At 53.0% G+C, this 13,808-nt stretch overlaps 1 protein-coding gene across 3 annotated transcripts in view; it reads left to right on the top strand.

The window, feature by feature from the left end:
- The window catches only part of PDCD11 (programmed cell death 11), a 44,776-nt gene extending 34,194 nt beyond the window's left edge, over positions 1 to 10,582 (top strand). For all 3 annotated transcript variants that reach the window (XM_075935546.1, XM_075935547.1, XM_075935548.1), the window contains exons 28-36: positions 613 to 735; positions 2,211 to 2,385; positions 3,128 to 3,238; positions 4,225 to 4,368; positions 5,016 to 5,266; positions 6,546 to 6,714; positions 7,923 to 8,076; positions 8,661 to 8,826; positions 10,060 to 10,582. In XM_075935546.1, the coding sequence (XP_075791661.1) occupies positions 613 to 735; positions 2,211 to 2,385; positions 3,128 to 3,238; positions 4,225 to 4,368; positions 5,016 to 5,266; positions 6,546 to 6,714; positions 7,923 to 8,076; positions 8,661 to 8,826; positions 10,060 to 10,231 (1,465 nt within the window). In that variant the 3' untranslated portion in view covers positions 10,232 to 10,582. The remainder of the gene's footprint in view (positions 1 to 612; positions 736 to 2,210; positions 2,386 to 3,127; positions 3,239 to 4,224; positions 4,369 to 5,015; positions 5,267 to 6,545; positions 6,715 to 7,922; positions 8,077 to 8,660; positions 8,827 to 10,059) is intronic.
- Positions 10,583 to 13,808: the final 3,226 nt, after the last annotated feature.

Genomic DNA, 13,808 nt, shown 5'->3' with positions numbered 1-13,808 from the left:
TCTGGAAGCTGCTGAAGTTGATGTGGAAAATGTTCTATCTCATACGGAACCGGTCACCTGGCTGGCACATGCTATGTCAGCATCCTTCCACTCTACTCTGCGCTGATAAGACCTCAGCTGGAGTATTGTGTCCAGTTCTGGGCACCGCTTTTCAAGAAAGATGTGGAGAAGGTCCACAAAAGAGCAACAAAAATGATTAAAGGCCTTTGAGTCTTCCTTCATGAGCTATGAAGGAAGACTCAAAGAACTGGGCTCGTTTAGTTGGGAAAAGAAAACCGTTATCATGTCCCCTCTCGGTTTTCAAGTATCTAAAAGGGTGTCACAAGGAGGAGAGAGAAAAATTGTTCTCTTTGGCCTCTGAGGATAGGAGAAGAAGCAATGGGCTTAAACTGCACAAGGGAGATTTCGGTTGGACATTAGGAAAAAGTTCCTATCTGTCAGGGTAGTTAAACACTGGAATAAATTGCCCAGGGAGGTTGTGGCGTCTCCATCGCTGGAGATATTTAAGAGCAGGTGAGACAGACACCTGTCAGGGATGGTCTAGCGCCGTGTCCTAGAGCTGCCGTGACAGGGAAGCTGGAAACATGCATGATTCTGACTCTTTCTTCTCAGTTTGTCCAGCTCAGTTGTGGGCCGTGTCCAGTTCCACAACGTCGTCCCCTTCTTCGTCCCGAAACAATCCCTGTACGAGCAGTACCTGCCGGAGGGGAAGCTCCTCACTGCCAAGGTCCTCAGGTAGGTGGGGCGGTGAACTGGCAGATGGAGGGCTCAGTGGTGGGGGGCAGAAGAAATGGCGACACCTTCTGGGCAAACCGGGCTAGGGGGAGGGTCAGGGGAGTGCCGAGTCTGTCTTCCTAGAAGAGCTTGTTTAGCCCGAGGGCTCCTCTAGAGGGCGAGTTAATACGTGCCAAGTGGGGACAAGAGGAGCTCTGGGCACACTGGCGATTTTGTTCGTGCGTGGGAGCAGGGTTCGCGTGGCCAGTTAGTGTGCAACAGCCTGATGGGCTGTAGATTTACATGCCAACTTGCTCTCCAGACAAGTCCTGGTGAAACGAGGGCTGAGAGGGGCTCTGAGCACTCTCGGTAAATACGTCCCAGGAAGGGAGAAGAGCTAGGGTACATCTAGACTATGTTCGTCTGTCGAAAGAAGATATGGAAATTTGGAGCTAATTTGCAAATCTTCGGATCACGTTATCGGAATAGGTTTTTTTTTTTTTTTTTGAAGTGAAAGCAGTTTAGACAGGGGTATTTCGAAAGAACCCCCCCCTTTTTTTTTTTTTTTGAAAGAACCCTGTACACCTAACTTTTTTAGGGAAGAAGGGTTCTTTCGAAAAAGGGGGGTTCTTTCGAAACCCCTCCCCCGGTCTAAACTGCTTTCACTTCCAGAAAAAACCTCTTCCGATAACACGATTGGAAGTTATGCAAATTAGCTTAATTTGCGTATCTTTCATTTGCATATCCTCTTCCGATCGCGTTAGAAGAGGTTTTTTCGAAAAACCCCCTTTTTTGAAAGAACCCTTTCTTAAGAGGTGTAGAGGGTCCTTTCAAAAAAACCCTCTTCCGCTAACGCCATCGGAAGGAGCTATGCAAATTAGCTCTGAATTCGCTTACCTTCTTTTGCCAGACGAACGGAGTCTGGATGTACCCCTCTTGAGGCTAAGGGACCATGCTGGCACTAGAACACATGGGAATAAACTGGCTGTGGAGACGTGTTAGGCTGGAAATTAGAGCAGGTGCCTAATAATCAGCCCAAGGAGGTACTGGAGCAGCCTCTGCAGAGGAATAATGGGGGAACTGAACCCAGCTGGTTTTAGTTTGAGCTGCATTATGTGGGGGCAGAGAGGGGGGCGGTGACCCTCCCTGCTGATCGCAAGATGTTAATTAGGGCCCCAGAAGTATCTGATTGGGGTAATTGTCAGATCTGGCTGGCGGGCTGGGTGGGACAAATATTCATTTGGCCTTATTAGCCTGGCGCTGTTAAAGGAGGCACAGGGGCTTGCCGGGGTCCCATCAGGGCCGGCCGTGCCATTCCTGCAGGGAGGCGCATGAGCGTGGAGACTTCCCCTGGGACGTGGGTTTATCTGCAGTAGCTAGGGACGAACTCTGTGGCCCAGGGATCCCTTCCAGGCCCCTCTTCCCAAAGCGCTGGCGTTCCAAGAAAGGGGAGCATGCCGGCTTGTCTCTCCTCTTCCCCTGCAAATGTGCTGCAGCGTAAATAATAAAGAGAGCCACGTGGAGCTCTCGCTCCTCCCTGCCGACACTGGGAAGCCAGGCGTCCTACCTGATTCGCTGGGCCTGCCGCTCTGTGACACGGACAAGGAGAAGGCAGCCGAGTTCAAGAAGCTGAAGGCAAAGCGGAAAAGAGGAGTCTCGGAAGGCGAACAGGTGGGTGTCTGCAGGAGGCTAGTTTCCCTGCTGGGGGTGGGTTGCTGGGCTGACCGGGAGAGCAGAAATGCCTTCCCTTTACTTCTGTCCTGCTTCACCTCAAAGCGGGGCATGGTGGGTGATGAAAAGCCAGCTACTTTTAATAGACACCGCCGTGACATTTGTGCGGCACAGAGAAAAGAACTCTGTCTGCCACAGAGTGGTGTCAATGAGATTGCGTGACCCACAGCTTTGCGTTGCACGAACAGGAGTGTCTGGCTGCTCCCAAGGCAGCCTTGAACCTGGGGCCTCTAGACCACAAAGTGTGAGTCTCAACAGCCTGAGCGAAAGGGTCGCGCTCCGGTAGCCAAAGGTGTAGCAGGCTCATCAACCTCTCCCTGGGCTCAGCCACCACTGGAGGGCAGTGGGGTGCCACACTGGGGGTGGGAGTTGCTCACATGCCTGTGGCTCCTGCCATGGCCGGCTCCCCCAAGTGTGCATGCTTGTATCTCGAGTTTCCTGGCAGGCATCTGCCAAAATTTGACCCGGAACAGTTGGCTTGACCATCTGCCCCGTGGACTGAGACCTGACCCACTCGTGACTTTTCTCTTGTGACTCATGCTGCACGTGCGTCTCCGTGGGATTGGGGAAGGTGGCGGCCATTATTCCACGGCCTCCGCTTTCTCCGTCTGTCGTCAGTGTTCCATGTTTAGAATGGAATTCCTTGAAAGGCCCTTTCCGATGGCTCGCCCTTTCCCTACAGGAGCGGAAGCCACGGAAGAAGCGAGCTCGGGCGACGGACGAAGATGACAGTGGTGTTGAGGTCTATTGCCGGGAGGAGGAGGAGGAGGAAGAGGATAAAAGGAAACCCAAGGTGAGAGGATATGGTGAAGGAAGAACCAGAGCCGTAAAGAGAATATGAAAAAGCAAAGAATTGGCTGGGGTGGGGATTTTTGGGGTGTGCTGTTACAGGACACATGGCTTTCATGGGGATGTGCCAGTTTCTCCTATGCTGGTGAGCAACATGAAGGTAACAGGCTGTCAGAGCTTTTGCTTTGACCTATCTCTTCATACGCAGATGAGAGAGAGCAACCCCTCCTCTTTGTGCCTAAAAGAACCGAGGTCGTGCATGTGGCTCTTTGTGAGTTTGGTTACTAGCTGTCTGTAGGGAGGCAGCTCTCTGTACTGTAACCAGAGCCCTGACATCTAGAACGGGAGTCCTGTAACTTTCTGTTCTTCCCACAGGAAGATTGTTCCCGTGGGGGTGAGGCAGGGAGTTTTCACCTGGGCAAGAAAGGGGTTTGGCCAGTGTTGGGAAGGGAGATCGTCAAGGGAAACCAGAGATGTGGGTGATTCTCCCTCGTCTTTCTGGCCACTTGGGTATTTTGTCCTCTCCCACAAGAAATAGGTGTGTTGGCTCCAGCGACCTGGCCACCTCCAGTCTGGGGGTTCACTGCCGTTACAACTAGAGAGAGTTTGCTTCCTGTTCTGCTGTGCTGTCACACAGCCATCAGGTTCCTCCCCAGAAGTGCCTGCATTCCAGTACTGAGTGAAGCAATGGCTCTCTTTCTCAAACATAATTTGAGGGGGCGGTGGCAGGATGAAAGTTTCTGTATAAAGGCAAACAGTTTATTCTCATTGCTCCAGAACGCGATTGAAATTCTCCAGTGAGCTTGTTTCTCTCACAGCTTATCCCTCCATGGACACAATGTGTTATGCCTAAGTCACTCTGGCGGGGGTGGGGAATTTCAGGTGTCACTTTGGACAGTGCACAGGCTAGGCGGTGGGTGACAGCTAGGCCCCCTCCCTGTAAAAGACTGGACCATAAAGCGGCATCTTCTACTGTCCTCCTTCGAGCAGGGGACCAGTCGAGTGGAGGCTCCAAGGCTGCAGGTTTCTAGTGGCTTCACTTGGGACGAGGGTTTCGATGCCCTGGAGGTGCCTGGGTCGCACCATCAGGAGGAGAGCTCGGACAGCGACAAGGAGGAAGAGGCACAGACCACGGTACGGTATCCTAGCAGGGTGGGTGCTGCTGTCGCTGGCCTTCTGGTCCCTCGCTGGCTCTGTATCTGTCAGGGTTAGGGTTATCTGACTGAGCCTCGGGTCGGAGGGCAAAGGCTGCGTCCACCCAAAGGAGTTGCTTCACCGGTTGGGCCGTCTGATGCTCTTTCACGTGTGAGGGGACGGGGGTGCTCGTGGAGGGATAGTGGGGGTCGGTGCTGCATGAGCTTGGTTTCCTTCTCTCTGCCTGGCCCAGGTACCTCAGCCTGTCCGTGGAGGTTCTGCCATTGCAGCACAATCTTAGCCATTCGCACCCCCGTCCTTCCAAGCCCTGGTCTCTCCAGAGCACAAAACGACGCTGGCACCAGCGAGCACTAGGCTTGTGCCGTGGCACAAAGCTGGGGAGGAAATCCCAAACGCAGCAGTCAGAGGTGCCCAGCGTGGGGATGCGCTCAGGCCCTGGCGGTGCTTTGAGGGAAACCCACGTCCCTTCTCCCATGGGACGCTGCTGGTTTGAGACTCAGACCCCAGGCGATTCTAAGCCCTCCCCGCCCCCGTCCTCCAGCGTGCGGCTGTCCTGCCTCCATCTTCCTGACTTAGTCCCCAGTGCCCCTGCTTCCCGGTCTCACCCCTTTCCTGGCCCGCTTCAGGGGAAGAAGCGGACGAAGAAGGAGAAGGAGCAGGAGAAGCAGCGGGTGGAGAAGGAGCTCTCCAAGATGGAAGCTGCCCTGATGGACCCCGGTCGGCAGCCGCAGACGGCAGACGACTTCGACCGCCTGGTGCTGAGCAATCCCAACAGCTCCATCCTGTGGCTGCAGTACATGGCCTTCCACCTCCAAGCCACGGAGATCGAGAAGGCCAGGGCCGTGGCGGAAAGGGCGCTCAAAACCATCTCCTTCAGGTAAAACACCCCTCCCCCACTCCGTGCCGTGGACACCCTTACTCAATGCAGGGACTCCAGCATCTGGGTGGGGCATAAAACGTGCCGCTCCAGCAGCCCCCTCGTCCTGCAGGGCTGCAGTTCTCAGCTCGCCGTGCTCGGGGGACGACCCAGGCGGGCCTGCAGCGGTGGCACTCCGTCGGCCACATCCAGCCCGTCGTACGCGGCAGTCCAGTTCCGCCCGGGGTGGGAGCAGTATGGCAATGAATGGGTGCTGCCAAGAGAGGAGTTGATTCCATAGGTGCCGGGGTCTTTCTGAACCCATGTCGCAAGGTGGCACTGTGATGCTCGTTTCGAGGGGGCCTAGAACTCTCCTGGCTCTTTCCATGGGAGTCGGGGGTGTTACCCTGGGCACGGTGGACTTTTATTTCACCATGAGTCAGATCATTCCGCCGCCACCTCTGCGTTCTCCAGGCAGCTTGTACCGTGTAGTCTTACTGTGCCCCATGAAACAACTACCCAGCTCTGCCCTGTAGTAAGATGAAGGCCTAAAACAGAAGCCCATGTAGCACAGGCCTGGTCTGAGGCCTAGCTAACATAAAACAAAGTTAAGCAGTGAGCAAGAGGTAGGCCCCTGTTCACAGAACTTGGCACGAACAGGGCTGAGAGTGCAGAACACTAATTGGTGCTGGTCATAAGTGGAAAGCACATTAAAAAAGACCTTGGTACCCCCTCCTCACAGATACAGACCCAGGTTCAGGAAAGGGTTTGAAACGACAGCATGATGGATAGAGATGATCTCATCAAACCACGAGGTTCAGGGTGATGGGTGGTAGCTAAGTAGTATCAGAGGGTGGTACCCTGACACATCAACAATGAGGTGTACGTTGTTTGTACCTGTATATAAAATGGTGCTGGGGGGAGACACCGTCTTTGGAAGACCGGGGGGCAGTGGAAATTTCCCACTGACGTAAGTCTTTCCATTGTGGCAAGTACATATGCAAAGTGGTTCAGTAGAGTCTTGACAGCTATGACTGCACTTAGCTTAACAATAAACCTGGCCAGGCACCTTCAGTCCTTATCTGGTTTGTGGTCTCTGGGGGCCTCTTGGGCTCTGCTGTGGAGACTAAGTGCACAAGTCGACACGGCCCACATCACTGAGCGCACACGCAAGCAGCCTTCTGGTTCTTCTCATCGACGGAGCCAGAGACCTGTGAGGACATCCCGGCAGGAAATCCCGACCCCTCCTGAATAACTGCAAGCCCCAGGGAACAAAATCTTTGCCCTGTTCCGCTTTCAGGGAGGAGCAGGAGAAGCTGAACGTGTGGGTGGCTCTGCTGAACCTGGAGAACATGTACGGCACGGAGGAGACGCTGATGAAGGTCTTTGAGCGGGCTGTGCAATATAACGAGCCTCTGAAAGTCTTCCAGCACCTGGCCGACATCTATGCCAACTCTGAGAAGTACCAGGTGGGTGCCTGTACCCCCGAGGTGCTGAGTGGCAGAATCCTTGCTGCTCGCCAGTAGGGCAGGAAACACCCCCTCTCCCGGTCTTAAGTGCCCAGCCGAACCCAGCATCTGCCCCCCAGCCATAGAATTACGGTGCAGACCTGGGTGAGCTGCTGGAACAACAAGGGAATTTGCCATCTCTTTATTTCTTACGCGGGTCTTCCCTGCGCAGCCCCTGCCTGTTCATCTGTTCCCTGTGTGGCATAACGGGATGATCGGTCTGTAACCAAAACTTAATTTCCTCCAGACCCTCTGGAGTTGGCTCTCCTGAAAGGGGGAGGGGCCAGTCATGCTCATTAGAGCTTGGATAGATAATGCAGGTGCTAGGCAAGCCCTGACTTTACCACTGCTCCTGGGTTTGGCTTGGCCTAGCAGTGATAGGCAGGCCGGACTCTCTCCGGAGACCAGGAGGGGGAACACCAAACTTGCTGTCTCATAAACCCTAGGCCTGTATCCCGTTCCCAGAGTGCAGAGGGGAAAGGCCCAGTGGGATACCTCTCTGCTCCAGGGCTACTGTGTCTTCTATAGTCAGGAGCCACAGAGGAAATGCCCTTTTGGGGGGGCAACAGCTGGGCCAGGCATAGGCCTGGGGGGAGGGAGACCTGGGCTCTGCTCTTCGCTCGGCCGTGAGTTGCTGTTTGATCTTCGGACGTCGCTCCGCTGCTCTGAACTCCGCTTTCTCCATCTGTGTTATCAAAGGGGGAGGAGCTACTGATATTCTCTGCCCCTCCCCCCGACAAATTGCACTAGAGACTGTACCAACAGAGCTATCTCAGCGTAACCCGCGAGTGTAGCTGCAGCCAGGGGCGGCCCGTGAGCCTCGGCAAACTAGGCAGTTGCCTAGGGCGCCGCCGGCCCGGGTGCCCGATGATGATGTCACAGGGCACCGGGGTGCCCCATGATTACATCACAGCCATTGACAGCCGTGCCGGCGGGGGCGCTGGTTGCGCCTTCTGCCTGGGGCGCCAACTGCCACAGCCCGCCTCAGGCCGCTCCTGGCTGCAGCCTACGCCCAGGTAAAGGGTTTTGGAGTGATGTGGCCATCAGCCTAATTTAAGTGTAGGCCAGGCCGTGGTGGTCGTGGCGGGAAGGTTCTCTAGGCTGCGGCGCGAGGCTGTCAGCCGACACTCTGTTACTGACCCGTCCTTCCCGCTCTCGGGTCCTTCCAGCAAGCGGATGACTTGTACAACCGGATGCTGAAACGTTTCCGCCAGGAGAAATCCGTGTGGCTGAGATACGCCACCTTCCTCCTGAAACGGGGCCAGACCGAGGCCACGCACAGGCTTCTGGATCGCGCCCTGAGGGGCCTGCCAGCGAAGGAACGTAAGTGCCCAGTGGCTGGCTGCTCACCCACACCGTGGTCTGTATCGGCCTTCCCCTTCACCGGGTTCCTGCTTCTCGGGGTTTGGTCTTTGGCCGTGGTAACAGCTGCAGTCTCCTGGCGCCCTGCAGCCGGGGGGGCGTCTTTTGGCCAGCCCGGCTGGAACGCCGAGCCACGGGCTTTGCACACGGCCAGGATCTGGTTTTCTAAGGTCTCCAAACCTCCACCCTGAGTCAACTGCCCTGCTTTGGAAGGGGGAAAGGCTGGGAGTAGGTCCTGCTGGGATTTGAGTCGCAGTTCCAGGGAGGACGTGGAGAGTGGACACCTGAGAGACCTACGCCTCCGACATCCCCTCCAGGAGAGCCGGATGCAATACTGACAGGGGGAGTCAGGTGCCCTCCAGTCTGGGGATGCAGAGCCCCTTCCCAGCCCCAAACCTCTTTCTGAGCGGAGACTAAAAGAAGTGGCTGCCGACAGCAGCTGCCGTGGCAGCTTTCTGCAGGCGTTGGGAGGGGGAGAATGTAGGGGGTGGGCGCCCCCTGCTGGTGAGTGCCGTGCTTTGAGGGGGTGTCTTCTCCTTGCCCAGATGTGGATGTGATCTCCAAGTTTGCCCAGCTGGAGTTCCACTTTGGGGACCCGGAACATGCCAAGGCCGTTTTTGAGAGCACGCTCAGCAGCTACCCCAAACGCACGGACATCTGGTCCATCTACATAGACATGATGATCAAACACGGCAGCCAGAAGGAAGTCCGGTGAGTGCTCGCGATATGGGGGGGGTGAGAGGGAGGAGGTATGAGGCTTAAAACGCTTCTCCTCCTCCCCTCTGCAGTAAGGAAGATCCCAGGGCAACAGCGAATCCTTGTTATTGGGGAGGCAAACAGGTCTGGGTTAGGAGACCTGTAGGGGTCCAATAGGCAGGTGTGGACGGGGAATTTCCAGCAGTGCAGAGCCTACAACCTAGAGACTCCAATCTAACTCTCTGGGATTCCAGCACACGGGAAGATACTTCTGGATTTTGGCCTCTTTTTATTCCCTGCTTGGATCGCTCCTCCAGTAACCGGTTCCGTGTCGGAGGCCGCGGAGCAAGAGTCTAGCTAACCTCTCTATTTAATGCTGCTGCTCTTTCGGCACCAGGAGCCTGTGTGTTCATCTCCCTGCCGTTGCTCCTCTGCATGTAGAGTGGTAGCGACAGCTGGCCAGCCCCTCCGTTTTGCATTCTCCCCATAGTTAGTGCTGGAGGAATTAGCTCCTCACTGGTAAATATTGAGAAACATCAACGTTGCCCCTCGCACACGCCAGTGCAAAGAGATTTCCATGGAGGAGGATCGGAATTCCCAGAAAAACGCTGCTTGAGAACTTACTTTTCATTTCAGACTAATGACTTCTCATGTATTTTCACGTGACTTGACAATTTGGGCTTTCATGGTTATAAGGCTTTAACTTTTTGAATCTCAATATCTCTGGTCTGACCCCGCCCCCTTGTCTGATTTCCACCCCCCCATAATTACCTGTGACAGTGAACATTTAAATGGATGACATTTAAAAAAAATGCTTATGCTCATAATCGTGCACCGCTGTAAAACCATCCAAACAGAAAAGACTTGTTAAAAGAACTAAACGTTGAATTCTGCTAAGCCTGCCCAGGGTGCAAGAAGGGGGGCTGCTTGGTGCTTTGCTGGCCACAAAGTGTAGCTAACCTGGGACCAATCCCTGAGCTCAGTGGAATCCTGTGGAATGTAGAGAGCCAGCTGTATCATTTGTTCCATAACCGTGGTCGCTCTGCAAGCAGTGAGGAAGGGGGCTATGAAGCACGTTGATTCACAGGGATCTGACCTTTCCTGCTCTAACAGGCTGAGTGCATGTACTGCATTTCCTTTGCCTTCCACTGAGGGTACAACCCATCCCGCCCATTGTTTCTGAGGCAAGGTATCAGGATGCAGGCCCCATGCCCGGTCATGTTCTGAATGGGTGTTTGATTCTTGCAGGGACATTTTTGAGCGGGTCATTCACCTGAGCCTGGCAGCCAAGAGGATGAAGTTTTTCTTCAAACGCTACCTGGATTACGAGAAGAAATACGGCACGTCAGAAACCATCCAGGCTGTGAAAGTAGCAGCGCTGGAGTACGTCGAGTCCAAGAGCTCTCTTGTGGAGAGCTAACTTCCAAAACAGAGACTCCAGTCCCGGGGCCGGCTCTCTGTGTGTAGTGCACAGGAGAAGTCCACCTGTGTTGGTAATCGTTGCCTTTCCTGAGAGAACTAGCAGCCAGCTGGATTGTGCAGGACCAGACTAAGGTGGAAAGAACAAAGTGTATGAAGCAAACATTTAGAGGAGCTTTCCATCTTTCCCCGCTGTGCAACAGACTTTTAACATGTGGATGATTTTGGATCTGGTGATTTAAATGCTGATTATTTTTTATAACTGGTAGAAACAGCTACCCTCCAACCTGCTTTCCGGTCGAAATGGGGCAGTTAGTGACTCCCCATCATTAAATGCAATGATACAGCATAAGCTTCCTTTTCTTTCCTGTCCCTTCTCTTTCCAGCATCGCTGGGAACATTCTCAAATTGCACCTGCATTGGTGTCTTTAGAGGCGCCAGTCAGTGCCTTTGTGGGGCCAGTAATTTAACAAAACCCGCCTGATTGATTTCTCTTAAAGCCTACAGCCATCCAGTCAAACCTGATCCAGCGCTCAGGAGCAGCTCCTTGCTAGCAAACACGGCCTGTGATGGACAGAAATTAGAGGGGCGACTGCCGCAGCAGCAGCTGGCTAAGACGTCATTAAACCGAGAGAAGAAACCAAGCATTTGATGCTGAAAAATAACCAATCCTATTTTAACCCTTTCGTACGTGGAATAGGGCTGCCTATTTAAGGTTCTTATATGGCTACCCTGAGCGTAATATCAGAGCCCTTCTCAGTCTTTGAGAGCCTCATGCTGAGGAAGGGCAGTGCTGTTACCCACTTGTACTGCCAGGGGAGTTGTGACTTGCCCATGGTCGTGCAGGAGGTCTGTGGCAGAGCAGGGATTTGACCCCACGTCTCCTAAATCCCAGACATAGGCCTGTAACTATGGTGTTCCATGCAAGCGGGGATTCTGGGAGGCCATTTTCCATCAAAAGGGCCAATTACTAGATCACAAAGAAACCTACGTCCCCACTTCCAGCTGCAAAGGAAGTTGTGACCTTTAACAAAAGGACTGGTGAGACTGATATTTCTTTTGGACATGTTCCAGCAAGTTCTGAGCAAAACCTCCATGTGCCCTCCTCTCTACATCCACTTAACTCCTTAAGAGAAAATATAGAACTAGATGCAGTTATAGTATCAGGGAGCCGCTAGTTCTCTTGTGCTTTTCCAGATGAGCTGTTGTACATCTACTTGAAGAGCCTACATCCAAATGTTGAACCCTTCTTTGTGAAAGAAAATGTGACCCCTTCCATTTGCTGGAGAATAGTTTGCCAGCTGGATGTCTTTGTTCCCTTCTGAATCTGGGGATGGTAAGCAGCCATGAGATAGAAGGGAAGATCATCTCGTTGGTTAGTAATTGGTTAAAAGAAAAGAAGCAAAGGGTGGGAATAAACGGTCATTTTTCACAGTGAAGAGTGGTGAATAGTGGGGTCTTCCAAGGATATAAACAGCGCAGGTCCCGGTACAGCATATTCACGAATGATGTGGAAAAAGGGGTAAACAGGGAAGTGGAAATCCCTGCTCGCACAGTCAACCTGTGGAACTCCTTGCCAGAGGATGTGGTGAAGGCTAGGACTTTAACAGGGTTCAAAAAAGAGCTAGATTGATTCATGGAGGATAGGTCCATCAATGGCTATTAGCCAGGATGGGTAGGAATGGTGCCCCTAGCCTCTGTTTGTTTGCCTAAGTATGGGTGACAGGAGAGGGATCACGTGAGGATTACCTGTTTGTTCTCTCCCTCCGGGCATCTGGCATTGGCCATTGTCGGCAGACAGGATACTGTGCTAGATGGACCATTGGTCTGACCCACTATGGCCGTTCTTATGAAAAAGTCTGGAGACTATACACAGTATTGTTAAATCCAAAGCAGATTGTGAAGCGTTACAGAAAGATCTCTCAAAACTAGGTCACTGGGAAATATAATGGCAGATGAAGTTCAATTTTGTAGGTGCAAAATGGAAAATACAGTCCACCCGTACATACAAAATGATGGGCTCTAAATTCACCTGCTATCACTCAACACCGAGATCTTGGATTCCTTGTGGATAGTTTTCTGAGAACATCTCAATGTTCAGGGGCGCAGTCAAAGCCAAGAGAACGATGGGAGCCTTAGGAAAGGGATAGATAAAGAAGAGGAAAAAATGTGCAGAGAGGCAACAAAAATGAGGCTGGGTATGGAACAGCTTCCATCTGAGGCAAGATTAAAAAGCTTGAGATAGGCTAGAGGTCTGTGTACAGTAATTCCTCATTTAACACTCTAGATCTGTTTCAGAAAATGATCGTGTTCAGTGAAAACGTGTTACGTGGGGTCAATTTTCCCATTGAAAATAATAGAAAAGGTGGGGGTTGCATTTCAAGCGGTGATGTCTGTTGGGACCAGGACATAAGGTTGGGGGAGAAAGGGGACGGGGTTACAGCAGGGAGGGGAGGTGTTTGGCTTTGGGGAAGGGAAGTGGGGCAGGGGGAGGGGGGTTGGATTAGGAGTATGCCCCTGTGATGGGTCTGCCGGGACCCGCACTGTGTCCGGTGAGGGGGGGTTGCCGGAGAACGGCGTGGGGAGCGGCGAACCCTCCTCCACTTTGCAGGAAGGCGGGGGAAGCCCCGCGCAGCCACCGGCACCGGGCTGGCTGGGGAAATCGTGTTATTCTGGGGACGGTCGTGTAATTCAAAAAATGTTCCCTAAAAAAAAAAAAGCATGCTATCGCGAAAACGTGTTAAGCGGGCACGTGTTAAATGAGGAATTACTGTATAATCATGGGTGGCGCGGCGAAGGGGAATAAGGAAGTGTTTACCTCTTCACAGGAACCAGCGGTCACACAGGCTTCGACTACACTGCCGGCTTTGCTGGCAGAGCCTATGCAAATGAAGTGTAGATTATGCAAATGAAGCAGTGATATGCTAATCTATGCAAGCTGGGTTGAGCAAAAAAAAAGGCTTGCATAAATTATGCAAATGAAGTGCAGTATGCTAATTTGTGCTTCATTTGCATAGGCTCTGCCAACAAAGCCGGCAGTGTAGACGAAGCCATAGTGAAATTAATAGGCAGCCGTCTTAAAACAACCATAAGGAAGTGCCACTTCACTCAACACCCCCTTCCCCTGTGGAACTTGTGAAGGCCAAGCGGGTTCAGAAAAGACTTAGGTGAGTTCATGGCTATTAGCCGAGATGGTCAGGATTGTGACCGCATGTCCTGGGAATCCCTAAACCTCTGACTGCCCAAGCTGGGACTGGACGACCTGATGGATCACTCAATAATTGCCCTTCTGAAGCATCTGGTGCTGGCCCTTGTCGGCAGACAGGACACTGGGGTAAGTGGACCATTGGTCTGACCCAGTGTGGCCCTTCTGTTCTTAGCCACCTTCTGCCCACCTTTCATCCCTTCTTTTGCATCTAGAGGAGCAGTGAGCATGGGAAGCGGCCAGTGCTCAACATCCGCTCAGGTTGAGAGCTGTCGTCTCTGGCTCAGTGGGGGTTGAGCTGAAGGGCGGGGTTATGGCCCCTTCTAAACGTTACGCAGTAAATCAGTGCAAGCAAACTTTGTGACACTTCTGT

Source organism: Pelodiscus sinensis, chromosome 8 (genome assembly GCF_049634645.1).
Source record: "Pelodiscus sinensis isolate JC-2024 chromosome 8, ASM4963464v1, whole genome shotgun sequence".
In the NCBI taxonomy this organism is placed as follows: Eukaryota; Metazoa; Chordata; order Testudines; family Trionychidae; genus Pelodiscus; species Pelodiscus sinensis.
Note: the sequence above shows the minus strand (reverse complement) of the source record. Positions and strands in the feature narration are given on the sequence as shown.